Consider the following 18,663-nt stretch of genomic DNA (forward strand, 5'->3'; position numbering starts at 1 on the left):
GGGTTAATTTTCTTTACAAATTGTCTAATCACCCATTGTCGTTGGGGGCTAAATGCACACTATATTAATATTGTTAGGAAAGAATTAATAAGCAACATCGCTGGAGGTGAAAAAGTCTACCAAGGTTGAGCAGGTATGTCATTTCTGTAGTTAGTGACACTCGGAGTATTGCTTCTTATAACTTTATTGCATATTTCAACAGTCTTGAATTGCCTAATTTAATGTTTCATAATCTTGATTTCTGCAATCAATCCTAGACGATTATCCACAGCATTGCCATGTCCATTTCTTTGAGAATTATGCCCTGCATCCCCACCAGTTGTTTTTTTCAGTAAATGGTAATGGGACACCCCACTGGATCAGGTCTTCGCAGTTTTCTGGGGTTAGGCTTGTAGTATCATGCTTCTTGTTCGCTTAAATATTGCAGTGTCAAACATCTTTGTGTAAGTCATCCTACTTTATAATGGCTTCTTTTGTACAACACCCCTCCCACTACCATGAACATTGCACATCCAGATAAAAAGCAGGACAACAGAAGTGGCTGAGGGCATTCTTTTATCATTCCAAAGCATGTTCTGTACATTCAGCCTTTTGCTGTTAAGTGGTAAAGCTGTAGATATATTATGCAGATGTGCACATGTAACCATTTTTTCCAAATCATTCACCCTCTCCTCTTACATAGAGGGAGGGAAGAGAGTAGGTAAGAATTAGAGGTCATATGTGTTTTGGCTTTACCAATCAGGGATTCTGACTTCCTTCCCTGCTCAGGAAGCAGAACATATGGGGACAAGATAACACGAGAATGGGCAGTGTAACTTGGGGCGCAGGAAATTAAGAGATAAATGAATCACAGAGCAAACAGAGGACATTAGACAACAACATGACCAGGAGAGACTGCCATAAAAAACAATAGGTAATATTATGGAGTTAACCTGGGTAAGAACAGAGACGTCTGGAAATAAGCAAAGAGTGGGAAATCAATATAGAATCCGTTTTTCTCCTTACAAACAGTGTTTGTAAGGAGAAAGGCAAGCATTAAGAGCTGTGGCTCCAATGGTGGCAATAAGTGAAAACACTTATTTGTCTCAAATACTGTGCCACCTTGTTATACACCGGAAGAGGTAGGCTATTATGACTGCCTATGCAAAATAATATTAGTGCCAACTCAGGTTTGCGATTTGGTGATTTGTATCACAGATCTCATCTTTGATTTTCCTACTTTATAACATATGGAAGAGGTGGGGAGACTGCCACACTAGCTCTTGAGATCGGCTATCACAGCACACAGATAGACCCCTTACACCATTCAACTTGGCCATCATAGCTTGTGAAGCGAGTCCCCCACTAATAGTACCGATCTCTGCTTTCCAAGTATGCTCTGCTCCCCACATAATGTTGTGTAGTTGCTATAAAACCTATACAGAATCTGCGAGTTCAGACAGCATACACAGTAGGATTGGTGTTAGACTGATTCTGAACACCCCCACCGTGTAGGTTGGCCTTTCTGTATCAGCTAGCTCACAGTGCCACTAGAATCTCCTCTTACCAAGGAGAGAATAGTTAGTGGCAACCATTGAACATGACAATCCTGATCCCTCAGGACCGTGGAAACAATGTACTACTTTTCGCTCAGTCACTTGTGCTTTCTTGGTCTGTCTTAGAGAGATACACAGAATAAACCGGCTGGGTGTTTCAATAAGCATTTATTGAACAGTTGTTATTCTGGTGTAAAATAGATGAGCTGCAACAACCATTAGACAGTAGCAGATATATAGGATTAGAAGCACTATGAAAGTAAACAGATGGTAAAACTCTACCATCTTGCAGTAATCATTAATACATACAAGTATATAGAATACATGATAATAAAAAGATGCGTACTCCTACGATGCCTCCCTAACTAGATGTACCAAATTGTACCTAGCATGTGTGTAGGTGTTAAGCCAAGAATCCCTCTAGGATAAAGTAAACTCCATTACCTGAACTGAGAGAATGTGGGACCCCGTCCTGGTCTCAAGTTGCACACCCCACGAGGGATGTGTTTTAGACCACTGCGAGCTGGAGTGTCTGCATGCAGGAACCTCAGCGTCTCTGGTCAGTGTGTTGGCCAGGGGTCCTACCTCGCTGTATTACTGTGTAGGACTTAGGATGACGTCGGGCATGAACTTTATACATAGATATTATACAGGAGATATTAGTCCTGCTGTGCTTCCAAGAATCCTCATGTGTAATGTATGAGATTTTGAACTAGGGAAAACCCACATTCTCAATACAGTGTTGTATCTAGCTAAAAGGTCAGTCCCTGTAAACACTAAGAAGTGTAATGTAGGGAAGAATATAGGTGAAGGGTTACAATGTTACCTGGGCCTATATCAGGGTATCTATATGGAATATAACAATAACAGAGACCTGCTAGCTGCTACTGCAGCTCAAGCAGAGATTGACTGACGCATGTCATTTGGACATGCTACTTCTAAAGAAAAGAGACCCTGCCTCACAGATCTGTACCATATAACCTCCTTTCCTTGTGTCATTGAGCTCTGCCATTTACTAAGATACAAAAAAACTGCTTACCCACCTGGCACCGTAGACATAGAAGCAGTAAATGTGGAAGGTAAGAAGAGCGATGATATCCGAGAGGATGGAGAGTGCCACAGTCAAGCCAAGGCAGGCAGAGAGTCCAACATACCACAGGATCATCTCGATGAAGGGGGACATAAGGTGAATGTAACCTAATGAGAAGGAGAGAAGAAGGAATACCGGATGGGCACCTAATTAGGTACGATGTTTTTGTTTAGTTTGGCACTCTGCTCCCAATTGTGCTTCCAATGCCCGGGCCATCTTTTCATTAGTGTAAGGAAAAGAGTCCTCAAAGAGTCGAAATATGTGCTTCTGCTGTTGCGAACTATATACCGTTGGTAAGATACAGAAGGGAGGTTTCGTAAAAAATATAAATGTGGGTCTTTAATGCAGAGAAGATTTACCTTTTGATGCAATTACGAACAGATGAGTAAGACATGAATGTATGCTTCCTCCCCAAAACTTCATCAGCTTTGCATGGTTCAAGTAATAAAGACCCATTATGCAAGAATGACACAACTTCCTTATCTCTATCATTAGCTCTCCTAAATGACCTCTCCTTTGGGGTCATATGCCTTTCTGCCCAAGACCGTAGACAAAAGAACAATTGAATTGCCCCTTGGGTTCTTTACCAAGAATCCAAGATGAATGCTAAAGCCAGCATCTCATGTCTATGCTTTCACAGATCAATTTGAAAAAAAAAGGACCAGTACTCCTGTGACCTCTTTCTATGATGAGAATATGGATCTCGGACAGTGGCAGTCAAAGTGACTGCTTTGCTGTTTCACTTTAGATTCCTCAAAAAACTTCAAATGCTTCAATGGAGAAGTGAGCAGCGCCTGAAGAAACTAGGCAGTTGCCCAAATGAAGAGGTTCACAGAGATTGCCGTCTTAAAGCAGCCAATATTAATGAGGCTCTACTACAGTAACCTTACCAATTGCAAGGCTTGTTGCTAAAAAGAGTGTTTACAAAACTGAAATTTAACTCACAAACTTAGCAAGTCGAAGAGCAACTGCATGTTCAGCCATGTAATTTCTTAAGGATTTCACATAATGTAATGTATAAACAGTGGACTCCTTTAACTTGTCAAACACAAAACTAAGATGCATACTGAAACACAAAAACAAACTGAGGAAAATTGTGAAATATATAGTAAAGGGGCAATTGAAGCCCGAACTATTATCTTTTTTTTTTTACCTTTGTTTAAATTCAGGGGGTGATGAAAAAATAATTTCAAGTTCCTTCCATTTAGCAAATTTTTGGACGTTTCAAACTTCTTTTTTTAACTATTATAAAACAGTGTGCATCGTTCAGCACAAGACAAAATGGAGACTATAGTTAGCAGTTTAAAATATTTAGTAGAATCTGTGCCACCCGACTAGTATTTTCGAAAACTGACACATTTTGCTTTTTTATTTTTTGTTACCAGTGAACACAAGCTGAGTCATCCAGCATGGTCTCGCGTTTATCAAAAGCAATCAGACATTCGCTATTTTTTGTACTTTATTAAAATTAATACATCTAATTCCTCACAATAACTCACCAGTCTTCTTGCATCTGAGCTGGTCTTCTGTGGTCTTTTAGCACTAACACACTTACTATGATCTATTCAATAAGAGGACGTGTCAGTAGTAGTCTTGAAGGGGTGTAGAATGCAAGATTACCATTTTCCTTTACTGTACGTTTCAGTAAAGTGAGTCAAAATAGAATTAGTCCCATTTGTTAATGGGGAACTGTGGCTCAGAGATTTCAGCCCATTATAAAATGTAGTCGTTCTGTATAGCTGCATCAAAATCAAGATGTTTTTTGATATATAGTGAAGTGCCAACCATTGACAAAAAGCCAATGCTCACTTGGTATATATCCCCTACAATCAAACAGACCTGACTAAGATATACTCGCTGTCATCGCTGTTACTTAATATGCAAAATTAATTTCGTAACAAATTTCCTTGACTATTTGCATTGCCTACATTCCATCAACTGACTGGTGCAAAAATTAAGTCTTTGAGGTATAGTTCAATATGGAAAAGTGGGAAGATAATTACTGTTTGGAGTTTTTTCCTAGCCCAAGGTTTTATGTTTTTTATGTGAGCAGATTAGCCCAGTAAGGATTATGTTATTTACCCTGTAGGCATCTGTTTGTGGCATGTAGTGCTGTAGATTCACATGCTCTGCATACGCCTGACATCTAGTGTTGGGTTCGGAGTTGTGCAACTTGTTTTGCTTCAATAAAGTATTTCGAGTCGGTAGAGTGACTCCTCCATTCGGCGATACTGCGCATGGGCATTGACTCCTTTGTTAGATTGTTTTCCTGCAGGCGGAAGAGAAAGGAGTGTAAGTGAAGTGTCAGTATAAAGATGTCCATGATAAGAGAATTGTGTAAATTAACTGCAACAGCCACAAGCGTCCGGGTAGGGCACATGTGAATCTACAGCACAACCTGCCACGAACAGATGCTTACAGGGTAAGTAACATAATCCATTTGATGGCATGTGTGGCTGTAGATACATATGCTCTGCATAGACTGTTATGCAGCCCCTCCTAAGAAGCAGTGGCTAGCGTGTGGGAGTTGCAGTGGTTTGAAAAAGTGTACGTAGCACTGCCGGACATACATTAGGTTGTTGGGCGTCCTAATCTGTCAACACAGTAGTATTTAGTAAATGCATGTTGTGTAGCCCATGTAGCTGCTTTACAAATTTCAGCTGTGGGGATATTTCCTAAAAAAGCCATTGTTGCTCCCTTCTTACGAGTAGTGTGTGCACTGGGAGTTACCGGTAAAGGTCTTTTGGCTTCAATGTAGCAAGTTTGAATGCATTTTACTATCCATCTGGCTTTTGCCAGATTTTGATATAGTGTTACCCTTATGAGGTAGCGAAAAAGCTACAAACCGTTGTTTTGTTTTCCTGTAGAACAGGAGTGCTCTTTTTACATCTAAGGTGTGAAGAGCTCTTTCTGCTACAGAATCTGGGTTAGGGAAAGACACAGGTATGTCAATGAAGTAATTGAGATGAAATTGAGAAGCTACCTTTGGATTAGTCCTAAGTACCAATGTTTCTTGATGTATTTGAAAGAATGCTTCATCTAAGGTTAATGCCTAGAGCTCGCTAACACGCCTGAGTAAGGTAATGGCAACTAAAAATGCCACTTTCTATGATAGAAATTGAAGCGGGCGTGTAAAGGCTCAAAAGGAGGACCCATGAGCCTAGTAAGCACAATGTTTAGGTTCCAGGAGGGTGCTGGAGACACACATGTGGAATGACTCATTTAAGTCATTCCATAAATGCTTTAATAAGAGGAATTCTGAAGAGGGCTAAGCGCTGTCCATTATGGAGTTGGGCAGCCATTGCAGCAAGATGTAATCGAATCAAAGTGTATGCCAAATTGTACTTTGCAAATGAAGTAAATAGCAAATATTGTCCTGCACAGTTCTTGGATAGGATTAATGTGTTTAGGGGGCCAATAGCAATCAAAACGCTTCCATTTTGCAGCATAACAGGCTCTAGTTGTGGGTCTGCAAGCCTCTTTGAGAATATCCATGCATTCTAATAGAAGTTTAAATAACTAAACTCTAAGACCTCAGGAGCCAAATCGCTATATTGAGCATCTTGGGGTCAGGGTGCCCGATTTGTCCTTGATCCCGAGTGAGAAGGTCCGGCCTATTGGGGAGCTTCTGGTGTGGGACTACTGAGAAATCCAGGAGTGTTGTGAACCAGGGCGGACGTGCCCAAGTGGGAGCTACTAGGATCATGGTGGGAGAGGTTTGCCTGAGTTTCCGAACCACAAATAGAATGAGAGGGAGGGGTTGAAAAGTGTAAACAAATATCAATGACGAACACATCCACAGTGCGTTGCCCTTGGATAGTGGGTGTGGGAACCTGGATGTGAAGTGTGGGCATTTTGCTTTTTCTTTTGTGGTGAACAGGTCTATGTGAGGAGCCCCCACTTTTGAAAGTAGGGCCGGAAGACTTGTGGGTTGAGTTTCCATTCGTAGCTTGTTGGTGTGTCCTGAGCAGGTCCGCAAGATGTTTGTCCATCCCCGACAGATATTGTGTTAACAAATAAATGTGATGGTGAAGAGCCCAGTTCCATATGGTCATGGATGTGTGACAACTGGGGAGGCCGTGTCCCCCCCGTTTTTAGGTCTCGTGGCGTTAACCGCGCGAAGCGCGGTCTCGCCAGAGACCTATTGGTAGCGACTCTGCTTTCCAGGAGACAAGACTGGCCACGCGCATGTGAAAGAGTCGGAATTGAGCGGGCCACGCGAACGTGCGTTCCATTGAGCAGCTTATGGTTTCCTTCCAATGCGTGCTTAGAGAGACAGTGCTTTCACTTTGTTTAAGTTTTGTTTTTACTGCTGTCCAGAGGGCTCTGGGAGTGCGCGGTTAGAGCGACAGTGTTGCCAGCTTTCATTTTCTTTGCACACACGCAGACATACACATACGCACACACAGTAGCGCACATACACGCACGCAAACACACGAGCGCACAGAGAATCCCCCGCCGCCACCCCCCCCGCCGCACACACACGCACACACACACACCAGCGCACAGAGAAACCCCCCCCTCCCCCGCCGCCACCCCCCACTTCAACTAAGCCCCACTCACCTCACTCCGGACTTCAGCCGCCACCGTGGGGCTCTCCCTCGGGCATGGGAGCCCCGCGTCACCACTGATCCTCTGGCCGGGCACTCCGTGGGCGCGGGCTTCCAGCAAAAATGGAAGTCCCGCCCCACGGCAGGTTATGGCAGTGCACGCGCACGTCTATTCCTGCTTCCGCTCATTCCGCTCTCTCGCCCTGGGGTCGCATATCTGGTATGGGTTTTACCTTTTTTTTACAATAGCGATCGTTTTTTTATTGTTATTGTTATTTATGTAATGCGAATTTGTATAGCGCGAACTTTACCCGAAGGTGTTGCTCGTTATTACTGGTTTGGCCCCAGAACAGCCTGATAGGGGGACATCTTTTTCCGACTGCTGAACACTTTGTACGTTGTGGGCTGAACTCTCCTCACGACCCGTGTGATGCTTCCCGAGGGCTCCTGCTGCGGGGCAACAGGTGGAAGAGAGCCCGTGAGAGTGAAGCGGGGTCCGGCCTGTACTGCATGGATCCTCTCCCGAGCTTAGTCCCGAGCTTAGACTCAAACATGCAGCTGAGGCAGCAAAGTCTTTACATTGAGAAACTTCACTGCATTTATCCAGCCAGGTTGTCCCCAGTAAAAAGAAGGAAGCACCGTAACAGCTGTGAGCCCGTGCCTAAGGTGCATCATCAGAGCTGTGTGAAAAATAACAGCTATGAGCCCGTGCCTAAGGTGCATCAGAGCTGTGTAAATAATAACTGTGTCAGCCCCGTGCGTGAGGTGCATCATCAGAGCTGTGTGAATAATAACAGCTGTGGGCCGTGCCGAAGGTGCATCAGAGCTGTGTAAATAATAACTGCGTCAGCCCCGTGCGTGAGGTGCATCATCAGAGCTGTGTGAATAACAGCTGTGAGCCCGTGCCTAAGGTGCATCATCAGAGCTGTGTGAATGATAACTGCGTCAGCCCCGTGCGTGAGGTGCATCATCAGAGCTGTGTGAATAATAACAGCTGTGAGCCCGTGCCTAAGGTGCATCATAGCTGTGTAAATAATAACTGCATCAGCCTCGTGCGTGAGGTGCATCATCAGAGCTGTGTGAATAATAACAGCTGTAAGCCCGTGCCTAAGGTGCATCATCAGAGCTGTGTGAATAATAACTGCGTCAGCTCCCTGCGTGAGGTGCATCATCAGAGCTGTGTGAATATTAGCTGGGAGCCCGTGCCGGAGGTGCATCATCAGAGCTGTGTGAATAATAACAGCTGTGAGCCCGTGCCTAAGGTGCATCAGAACTGTGTGATAACTGCGTCAGCCCCGTGCGTGAGGTGCATCATCAGAGCTGTGTGAATAATAACAGCTGTGAGCACGTGCCTAAGGTGCATCATCAGAGCTGTGTGAATAATAACAGCTGTGAGCCCGTGCGTGAAGTGCACCATCAGAGCTGTGTGAATAATAACTGCGGCAGCTCCGTGCGTGAGGTGCATCATCCACATTGCTCAGGTCACCCAAATTCCTGCACTCTCTACCACACTGCTTTCAAAAACAGCATACTCTTGCACACACTAACACTGCTCACCAATTCAAAGTTTGCTAAAAATGTTATGCACTGCATTGTCATACACAATGCCAATAACTCAAACTTTAATGCTGCGAGACCTATTGCATTGTAAATGCTTGTTGTAGATAGTATATGGCTGTCATATGATCTGTCCGGACAACCGTGTGAGATAGATGAAGTAGAAACGCTTTCAGTGCAAGGAATACTGCCTGAAGCTCCAAGTAGTTGAATATCCACCACTGAAATTACTTTCATATTTCACCATATTAATTCACCACTAATCCTTTATGGGCTTCCTGAATAGCATGTTTCAACACCCCATCAGGGGTAACAAGCGCTATATAAATACAAACCTTTTTTTCCTCCTCTATCCTTCTGCTATCATTCCAAATCCAAATAACTGATTAACCTATCCACCACTTAAAATGTACTTGCATGTTTCACTATACTAATTCCACACTAATCCTCTATGGATCCCGGAGTAGCGTGCTACCCGCCGAAAAAGCGATTCGACGCCTCTCGTCAGGGGTAGTAAGCGCTATATAAATGCAATTACAATACAATACAATCTGCAATTAGCAATCCCAGAGACCTTGCAATGTATGGTTTTTGAGATGTGCACCCGACCCCTCTCTGAAACATCTGTAGTTAGAATGATTTGAGGAATAGGGTCCAGAAAAGGCTGCCCTTTCAGTAAATTGTTGGGGTTCCACCATTGCAGAGAATGGTAAGTTTGGCGGTCTATCAACACAGGATCATGGAGGTGACTCTCTGACTGAGACCACAGATGAGAAAGAGATTGCTGTAGTTGGTGCATGTTTAGTCTTGCGTTGGAAACTATGACAAACTATGGCAATGCAAGATACATCATACCTAGTAAACTGTAAGCGAACCGTTTGCCTGAAATTAAGGTAGAAGTGTCTGAAAGTTTTGTATGCTGGCGAGATTGGGGTAGGCTAATCCTAATTGTGTGTTGAGGACAGCTCCTAAATATTGATGAATTTGAAGAGGTTGAAGGTGAGACTTGGGGACATTGATGGCGAACCCCAAATTGTGTAGCAGGTCTATTGTTATTTGTATGTGTTGCTGACACTGCAGACGGGTGTTGGCTTAGATTAGCCAATCGTCCAAGTAAGGGACTACATTAACTTTTTGTCGATGTAGGTGCGTTGCTACTACTTCCAGACACTTTGTAAAAACCCTTGGTGTGGTAGCGACATCAAAAGGGAGAACCTTGAATTGGTAGTGTGTTCCTGCTATGACAAACCTGCGGTATTTGCGATGAGCAGGATGAATGGGTATATGGAAGTAAGCGTCCTTTTAGTCCAAAGTAGCCATAAAGTCGCCCATTTGTAGAAGTGGAATGACATCTCGTTGAGGGACCGTTAGAAAGTGTTTGGATAGGATGTAGTAGTCGAGAGGTCCATGGTCTAGGATTGATCTCAGTGTCCCTTCCTTCTTTGGTATGAGAAAGTACAGAGAATACACCCCTGTCTCTTATTGATGAAGGGGAACTGGTTTTAGAGATGCCTTGAGAAGAAGGGCTTGTACCTCTTGAAGAGTTAAATGATTTTGTGATAGTTTGTGATTGTGAGGTGGAATGTTGGGTGGTGTGGTAATGAGCCCCAGAATGTAACCATGTTGGTTAATGGTTAGTACCCATTGGTCTGTTGTGATGGTATTCCCAGACCGGGTAAAAGGACTATAGACTTCCCCCGACAGGTATTAGGTGATCGGGGGAAGGATAGGGCAGTCACTGTTTGGGGCGGAGGCTGCACCACATGTTGAAGTACATCTACCTCTTACTTTTTTTGTTCCCTCTACAGGCGCCTCTGTAAAATCCTTTAGTGTAAGTGGATTGCCCCTGCTTTTGCTGGGAAGTGGAGGCATCTGTGGCAAAGGATTTATATCTACCCTTGTAGCCTTAGCGTCGAAAGGAGCCGCGAAGTGTGGGAGTTTGAAGTGCTCCCATTGCTTTTGTGGCGTCAGGGTCTTATTTCAATTTGTCTAAAGTGGAGTCCACTTGAGGGCCAAATAAATGCTCCTTATTAAAAGGCATATCCAAAACTGCCTGTTGAACCTCTAGTTTAAAACCGAAGCCAGGCATGTCTTCTGAGAAAAATACTGGTGTTGATGCCCAAGGCAGGTGTGTCTGCTGCATCTAAGGCACATCTGATTGAATTATTGGGGATGGCCTGACCTTCACCATTTGTTGACCCCTTTTTTGTGTTCTTCTGGAAGATACTGTAGCCGTTCTTCCATTTCATCCCAGTGGGTCCTATAGTAAAGTGCAAGCAAGGCTTGGGAATTAGCAATACGCCAATGATTGGATGCTTGAGCTGCAATCCATTTCCCAGCATCATCAATGCGTTAGCTCTCTTTCTCAGGAGGTGGGGTATCTCCACGTGCCTGACTATTTGCCCGTTTCTATCTTCTGGTGGGAAGGGCGAGCTGGGAAAAGATCTGGGTCATCGGGATTATGGGATCTGTATCATAAATATCCCAAAGATCTGGTTCCCGTAATGGTTCTCCTAAGCGTCCTGTTGGTGAACCTGCAGGTGTACGGTCTAGAGGGTCCTGATGTGGAGAAAGAGGAGATGGTGGGGGTGCTTAATGTGGAGGAGGCAGTTGTGGTGGAGGATGAGGTGCAGGGCTTGTAGTTTTGGCTTCTTTTTGGCCTCAAATGTTAGCTGCCTTTTAGGAGGAGGTGAGGCTATGATTCGCCCTGGAGCTTCTCGAATGTGGATCTTCCTTTGTTTAATTTCCCTCTTTTCAAGAATTGGCTCGACCGAAGACAAAGAAACGGAAGAATGCTTTAGATGATTTATTTTCCGGCAACGAAGGAGATGGAGTCCGTTGATGTGTCGGTTCCGAAGGCTTAGCGGGGAGCAAAGAATGAGCTCGATCTGACAAGGTCGGTGCCGAAGCAGAATGCTTATGTTTAATGGCAGCTTTCGGAGACGGGCTCGAAGGTGGGGCATCTGAAGTCTCTTTTCGGATCTGACCATGGCCCAAAGGCAGCGGCGGTCCGGCAATGTCTAGAAGGGGTAGATATTTGGAACTCTTTTTCGGTGAAACAGGGTTGGGGGCAGCAGTACTCACGCGCTACCTGAGAGGCAGGGCATACTCAAGCTCTTCCTCCACATCAGAGCAGGAGATCTCCTCGACAGAGAACTCTGCGACCTCCTCTTCACTTTCCAGCTCCTCCTGGGCATGCTCCTAAACAAAGATATTTGGAGTATCATCCTAACTGCATCAAGGCATTTTCAGTCGATGTGCCCTTCGATCATGGAGTGTCTTTTAGGATCGGAAAGATTTGCAGGCGTCTTAGTCAGCTTCACGGTGGTCTGGTGACTGGTAGAGGTTACACACCTGATGTAGGTCAGTGTGTGGATATTTAGCATGACACTGGGGGCAGAATCAAAAAGGTGTTCATCCCATTAAGAACACACCTTCCATATCGACAGTGTATGCGGGCATGTAAGCCCAAGATGGGACACCACGCAAAGTGCGATAGATAGGTGTCTGACCCTTGAAGGTTCTCGAGCGGAAACGGTTTAGATAAGTGCGATCGTAATTCAATATACCATTGAAGACAGGATAGGACCCAAGACTCGTACTAAATGGAGTTCAACACGAATGAGAGGTACACACGTCCGAACCTGAAAGCAGAGAGGAAACAATCCAACAAAGGAGTTGATGTCCATGCGCAGTATACAGAGAGGAGGAGTCACTCTACCTTGTGGCTCAAAAGACTTCTTTGAAGAAAAACAAGCTGCACAACTCGGAACCCAACACTAGATGGTAGGAGTATGCTGAGCATGTGTATCTGCAGCCACACAAGCCATCGAACATTTATTTCCAAGATGTCTGCTCTTTGTGAAAAACAAATGGTCTAACAGCTGTGAAAATTATGCAAACTGAGATGTACCAGGCACAAATGTCAATCCAAATGAAACCTTGTTAAGAGCTATCAGAGTTATAAAGATTTGAGTAGTATACAGACAGCACCTGTGGAGGACCGGAATGTGGATGGGTGGAGATGGCTAAACACAAAACACTTAGGCAAATATGGCAGAACACAACAGACCTTTGTTGAGTTGGTAAACAGGTCCATCTAGCAACCAATATTAAGCTTTACAAAAAGCTATAAAATTAAAATGAGGTAGCACAAACAATCTTACCCACTCCCACTAGACAAAAACAATTTATAATCCTGTAATAAAGCAAACAGAGGTAAATTACACTGAATCACTCACTGATCCAGAGGTGGATGTGATACAGAAAGAAGCGGCCCAAAACCTGGTCCAAGGCTCGGTTCATTTTGAGACCAGCTGGCACACCCATCAGCCACTGCAACAGGTCCTGAAGCTCACGGGCCACGTGCTAGAGTCATAGAGGCACAAAAAGAAAAAACACGACAAAGAAATTAGAGATTAAGTAGCATTCTTGCCTGCAATTTCGGTGCATCTGGGTGCTCTGTAATTCTGGTAAGCAATACCCCGCCATTCTCAAGAGGACCAGCTAAAAATGTGGCTACAGCTAAGGAGAGAGGTCTTTTACACAGCAGTAGATTGGACTGCGAGTTATGACGACCTTTCTTTAGCGTTACTCATGCCCAAGTGCATGCATGTGCCCGAGGGAAGGGGGGGTACTACCTGACAAGAGTCGGGAGCAGGCCAAAGCAAGCATCTAATTGGACTGTTGAAACTTTGTTTTACTAACAGTAGCAGTGGAGGTTTAATCAGAGGTGAGTAAATTACTTTAAAAGAAATGGGAGGTGATGCTTTACACATGGCTATTTTAATAAGGTGGATGAGACGTTTGGAAGGTCACTGCACGCCTGCAGTTTTGAAGAGAAATAATGTCACACCAGAAGATGTTCTTGCCTGTAGGGAAGCTCAGGTAATTTTTTTGATAATGTCATTAGAGATACCCTGGCATCAACGTGGTACATTTGTCACTCAGATGTATCAGCCCACTCTCCCACCTAGTTCTATACCACTTGCAGTATCTACATTTCTCTGGGATCCATTGATTCAGAGAAATACTCATCAGAGCCCTAATGGATCATTTGGTACCTGGGTACACAGACTTTGAAGAGCCTATGTGTGTCAACTGTGGTTAGTGTTTTTGCCACTATATGCTTTGCGCGGTCCAGAAAGGTCACAACTTCCGTGCACAGCAGAGGGACCGAGAGGAATTATAACTAATAACTTAAAAGTGGCACACAATGTGAAAAGGAGTGGAGAAATCTCGATGAAGTGAGAATAAGGAGGGGAGATCAGGCTAGAAGAAAATTAGGCAGCATGTCATCACTTGTACGTGGGGCTCTAGATGAAATTCTGAAGCAAGATTATTAGTTTGCTCCCCGTTTTAGTAGCTGGCAGTAAACAGAATATTTAGGGAGTAATGTATGTAATCCTATTCCAGATAGGAGTATTTTTAGGCAAACTAAAATACATTATAAACCCAGTAGTTTGCATTAATCCATATAGTATTTGTAGCGTGTAATTCACATAAATGCAAAGCTATTTTTTCTTCGACTTAAAGCTTGTCTTCATATCAGACTGCAGCAAATGTATAGAGCCTTCGTGTTGCAGGTCTCTGCTGATTCCACTAATCGAGAACCATCAGTGGGGGAGTGCCATTGGATGCTTGAGATACTGTTCTGCTGGGTGCATGGAACTCAGAATAAGAAATAAAACAGTGAAAGGACAGAAGCGTTGCCACTTTTAGAAGCTACATTTCTAGAATAAAACAAGCATTGGAAATGCAATAGGTCTCGCAGCATTAGAGTTAGTGCTTTTAGAATTGTTTATGGGTTTTTTGTTGTAAATCTTTTGCATGTTTATTTTTTGTAGTCAATGCTAAAGAATTACAAATCAAAAAAGCCATAAACAATTGTAAAAGCTTTAACTAAAAATCCTCTGAGACCTATTGCACTGTGTGAGGGTGAGGTGTTGAGGGTGAGTGAGGGTGAGGGTGAGTGAGGAGTTGAGGGTGAGTGAGGTGTTGAGGGTGAGTGAGGGGTTGAGGGTGAGTGAGAGTGAGAGTGAGTGAGGGTGAGTGAGGGTGATTGTGAGTTAGGGTGAGGGGTTGAGGGTGGGTGAGGGTGAGGGGTTGAGGGTGAGTGAGGATGAGTGAGGGTGAGTGAGGGGTTGAGGGTGAGTGAGGGTGAGTGAGGGTGAGTGAGGGTGACTGACTGTGAGTGAGTGTGAGTGAGGGTGAGTGAGGGTGAGTGAGGGTGAGTGAGAGTGAGTGAGGGTGAGGTGTTGAGGGTGAGGGGTTGAGGGTGAGGTGTTGAGCGTGAGGTGTTGAGCGTGAGGTGTTGAGGGTGAGGTGTTGAGGGTGAGTTGTTGAGGGTGAGGGGTTGAGGGTGATTGAGTGTGAGTGAGTGAGGGTGAGGTGTTGAGGGTGAGTGAGTGAGGGTGAGGTGTTGAGAGTGAGTGAGGGTGAGGTGTTGAGGGTGAGGAGTTGAGGGTGAGGGGGTGAGGTGTTGAGGGTGAGGGGTTGAGGGTGAGGGCGAGTGAGGGTGAGGGGGTGAGGGGTTGAGGGGGTGAGGGTGAGGTGTTGAGGGTGAGTGAGTGAGGGTGAGGCTGAGGTGTAGAGTGTGAGTGAGAGTAAGAGTGAGGGTGATTGAGGGTTTCAGTGTTAGTGAGGGTGAGGTATTGAGGGTGAGTGAGGGGAAGGGTGATTGAGGGATTGAGAGTTAGTGAGGATGAGGTGTTGAGTGTTAGTGATGGTGAGGTGTTGAGGGTGAGTGAGGGTGAGGGTGAGTGAGGGGGAGGGGGAGGCGTTGAGGATGAGTGAGGTGTTTAGGGTGAAGTGTTGAGGGTGTGGGTGAGGAATTGAGGGTGAGGGAGTTTTTGCTTTATTGAAATGTAAAAACCACGTTAATATTATCTGCCTGCACGCCTCGCATCCATCTCAGAAGGATGGATGAAAGGCGGAGCAGGCCCTACTGATGGTACGTACACATGTGTGACCAGCAAGTTTAACGCGAGCCTTTATAAATTCTACTAAAAGGAAATGCAGAGATACATTTACTTATTTCATTTAAAATGTTTATTGCAAGCATGTGGCTGGCATGATTAAGGGGTGACATGTGTCTTCCTTCTTGTGTGTCATATGCTTGAAATATAAACAATCTAACTATTGCACCACCTTACCAGGCCTATTGGCTTTGTCAACCCCTTGTTCTGTGGTACTTTTGTGAAGAAACTGAGTAGCAAAGAGGAGAAGCAATTGGACAGCAAACAGGGGAGAAAGGTGGAGAGTCCAGACAGAAAAGAGGAAGTGACAGGGGAGAAAGATGAAATGTGGCGAGCCGTGAAGAAAACTAGAGGGTGGTGTGGGGGAGAGCAGAAAGGAGAAAGAAGAGTGGCAAGGAACAGAACGTATATATAAAATAAAAATAAGATTGAGATAAATCTATGGAAGCAAAGGCGAGAGACAGGCTGGGTGAGGAAAGAGGGTGGAGAGATGCAAGAGGAGAGAGGGCGAGAGTACAGAGAGAGGAGGAGGGGAAGTGACATGCCCAGCGCTTCCTGGGGGAGGGCCCGTGCTGTACACAGCGAAGCTCACAAGTTTCAGCCCGACTTCATTTTAACTCGGTTCCAAGACCAGGGGGCGGGAAAAGAAAGCACTGCATGAAAAACAGTCACTGCAGGAGAGAGACACCCGGCGCTGCCTAAGAGTGATTCTATCATGATTAAGGGGTGACATGTGTCTTCCTTCTTGTGTGTCATATGCTTGAAATATAAACAATCTAACTATTGCACCACCTTACCAGGCCTATTGGCTTTGTCAACCCCTTGTTCTGTGGTACTTTTGTGAAGAAACTGAGTAGCAAAGAGGAGAAGCAATTGGACAGCAAACAGGGGAGAAAGGTGGAGAGTCCAGACAGAAAAGAGGAAGTGACAGGGGAGAAAGATGAAATGTGGCGAGCCGTGAAGAAAACTAGAGGGTGGTGTGGGGGAGAGCAGAAAGGAGAAAGAAGAGTGGCAAGGAACAGAACGTATATATAAAATAAAAATAAGATTGAGATAAATCTATGGAAGCAAAGGCGAGAGACAGGCTGGGTGAGGAAAGAGGGTGGAGAGATGCAAGAGGAGAGAGGGCGAGAGTACAGAGAGAGGAGGAGGGGAAGTGACATGCCCAGCGCTTCCTGGGGGAGGGCCCGTGCTGTACACAGCGAAGCTCACAAGTTTCAGCCCGACTTCATTTTAACTCGGTTCCAAGACCAGGGGGCGGGAAAAGAAAGCACTGCATGAAAAACAGTCACTGCAGGAGAGAGACACCCGGCGCTGCCTAAGAGTGATTCTATTACTGCATGAGCGAGTGAGAGCTAAGCATCAACAAAAGAGATGACGGCGCAGGAGAGTGGCAGCACTGCACGAGAGAGACATCTAGGCTGCGCGCGAGCAGCTGCCAGCGCTGCATGAGACACCTTGCACTGCTTGGGAGTGTTTCTCCACACTGCAGGAGAGACACTGCAGTACAGGCGAGAGACCACGCTTAAGCAAGAAGACAGATTGCGCCTCGGCGGAGAGACTGCAGCACTGCAGGAGAGACATGCTACACTGCAGTAGAAAGGGGGCTGACCTCCGAATTTCACGAGAGACCCCAACACTACTTGAGAGAGATTCACAGCACTGAAGGAAACAGCCCTGTATCGGAGACAGCACCAGATTTTAAGAGACCCCAGGGCTGCTTGGGGAACAAGCCTTTCACCGTAACACGGCGGGCAGGGGAGGGGGCGGAGAGGGGAGAGGTTCCACACGGCAGGCAGGCAGGGGAGGAGAGTAGGAGGAGGAGGGGGGAGGAGAGTAGGGGAGGCACGGCCTAGCGGCAGGCAGGCAGGGGAGGAGAGGAGGAGGGGGGAGGAGAGTAGGGGAGGCACGGCCTAGCGGCCGTGCAATCAAGTAGTGAGGGGGCGGAGCTGGGGGAGGCTGTGAGAGAGAGTAGGCAAGGCAGGCGGCTGGGGGCATGTGCACGCGCATTTAAGCTCAATGCGCATGCGCATTGAGCTTAAATTTCTCGTGCACTGCAAGGAATCGCCACGATTCCTTGCAGTGTGGATAAAGAGCGGATAAGTGCCAATACTCTCGCCTTGCTCGATGCGCATGCGCATCGACAGGCGAGACCTAAAAAGACAGATTTTAAACAGTTCACTAGGTCCATAATTTAAATATGCATCCCCTAAAGGAAAGGGCTGGGACGCAGCAGGGAGTGGTGTGCTTTAGTAATCATAAAATATGGGAATACTGAAATCAATTATTTAAGGGGAATATGTTGCAAATAAACAGCTGAGAGCACAAAGAGAAAATGGGCTGAACCATTTCACAAGCAGGTCAGGAACTTTGTCAAAAGGACTTACATCTGCCACTGGGATGAGCGTGTCTGCCAACTGACCAATCCGGTTCTTCTGGTATAGCCAGGACATCAACAAGAGGCCCAGAGCCACGTCCAATAACAGAGAGACCAGGATGTTGGCCTTCCTAAATATGCAGATAACTGTGTTGTTAACATGTTTGTCAATAAGTCAGCATATAAAGAAATTAAGAACGAGAGAGAATCTTAACCCCTTGGATGCTGCCGCGATTCTGCGCCTGTGCGGCACATTTTGATCGCGAGTGCAGTCATGACGGCCGGGAACCGTCATCAGCACACGAGCACTGTGTGCCATGACGGCTCCCGGCCGTCATCAGCATGCAAGGGGTTAATAGTGTTTTGACAGGTTTAAATTGGAGTGTATGAAGCTTATAAAGAATGAATCTTGCTACATGGATGGCCCCAGTACAGTGAAACTCTCAAAGAAACAATAACACACTGTTAAATTTGGGGGTCTCTAGTTGGCATAGATAGGTACCTGTGACAAATAGGGACCCTTGCGTCTAATCAGGGTAAGGGGGTACACTCCTAAAATAACCCCTGCTCACCCCCT

The 18,663-nt window shown here is 45.4% G+C and overlaps 1 protein-coding gene across 4 annotated transcripts in view; it reads right to left on the reverse strand.

Moving 5' to 3' along the window:
- Nucleotides 1-18,663, reverse strand: part of PIGQ (phosphatidylinositol glycan anchor biosynthesis class Q) — a 223,747-nt gene that overhangs the window by 45,111 nt on the left and 159,973 nt on the right. For all 4 annotated transcript variants that reach the window (XM_086941161.1, XM_086941158.1, XM_086941159.1 and 1 more), the window contains 3 exons: nt 18,097-18,217; nt 12,974-13,100; nt 2,579-2,732 (listed from right to left, as the gene is read on the reverse strand). In XM_086941161.1, coding sequence (XP_086797287.1) covers nt 2,579-2,732; nt 12,974-13,100; nt 18,097-18,217 — 402 coding nt within the window. The remainder of the gene's footprint in view (nt 1-2,578; nt 2,733-12,973; nt 13,101-18,096; nt 18,218-18,663) is intronic.

This window comes from Lissotriton vulgaris, chromosome 10 (genome assembly GCF_964263255.1).
Source record: "Lissotriton vulgaris chromosome 10, aLisVul1.2, whole genome shotgun sequence".
Classification (NCBI taxonomy): Eukaryota; Metazoa; Chordata; class Amphibia; order Caudata; family Salamandridae; genus Lissotriton; species Lissotriton vulgaris.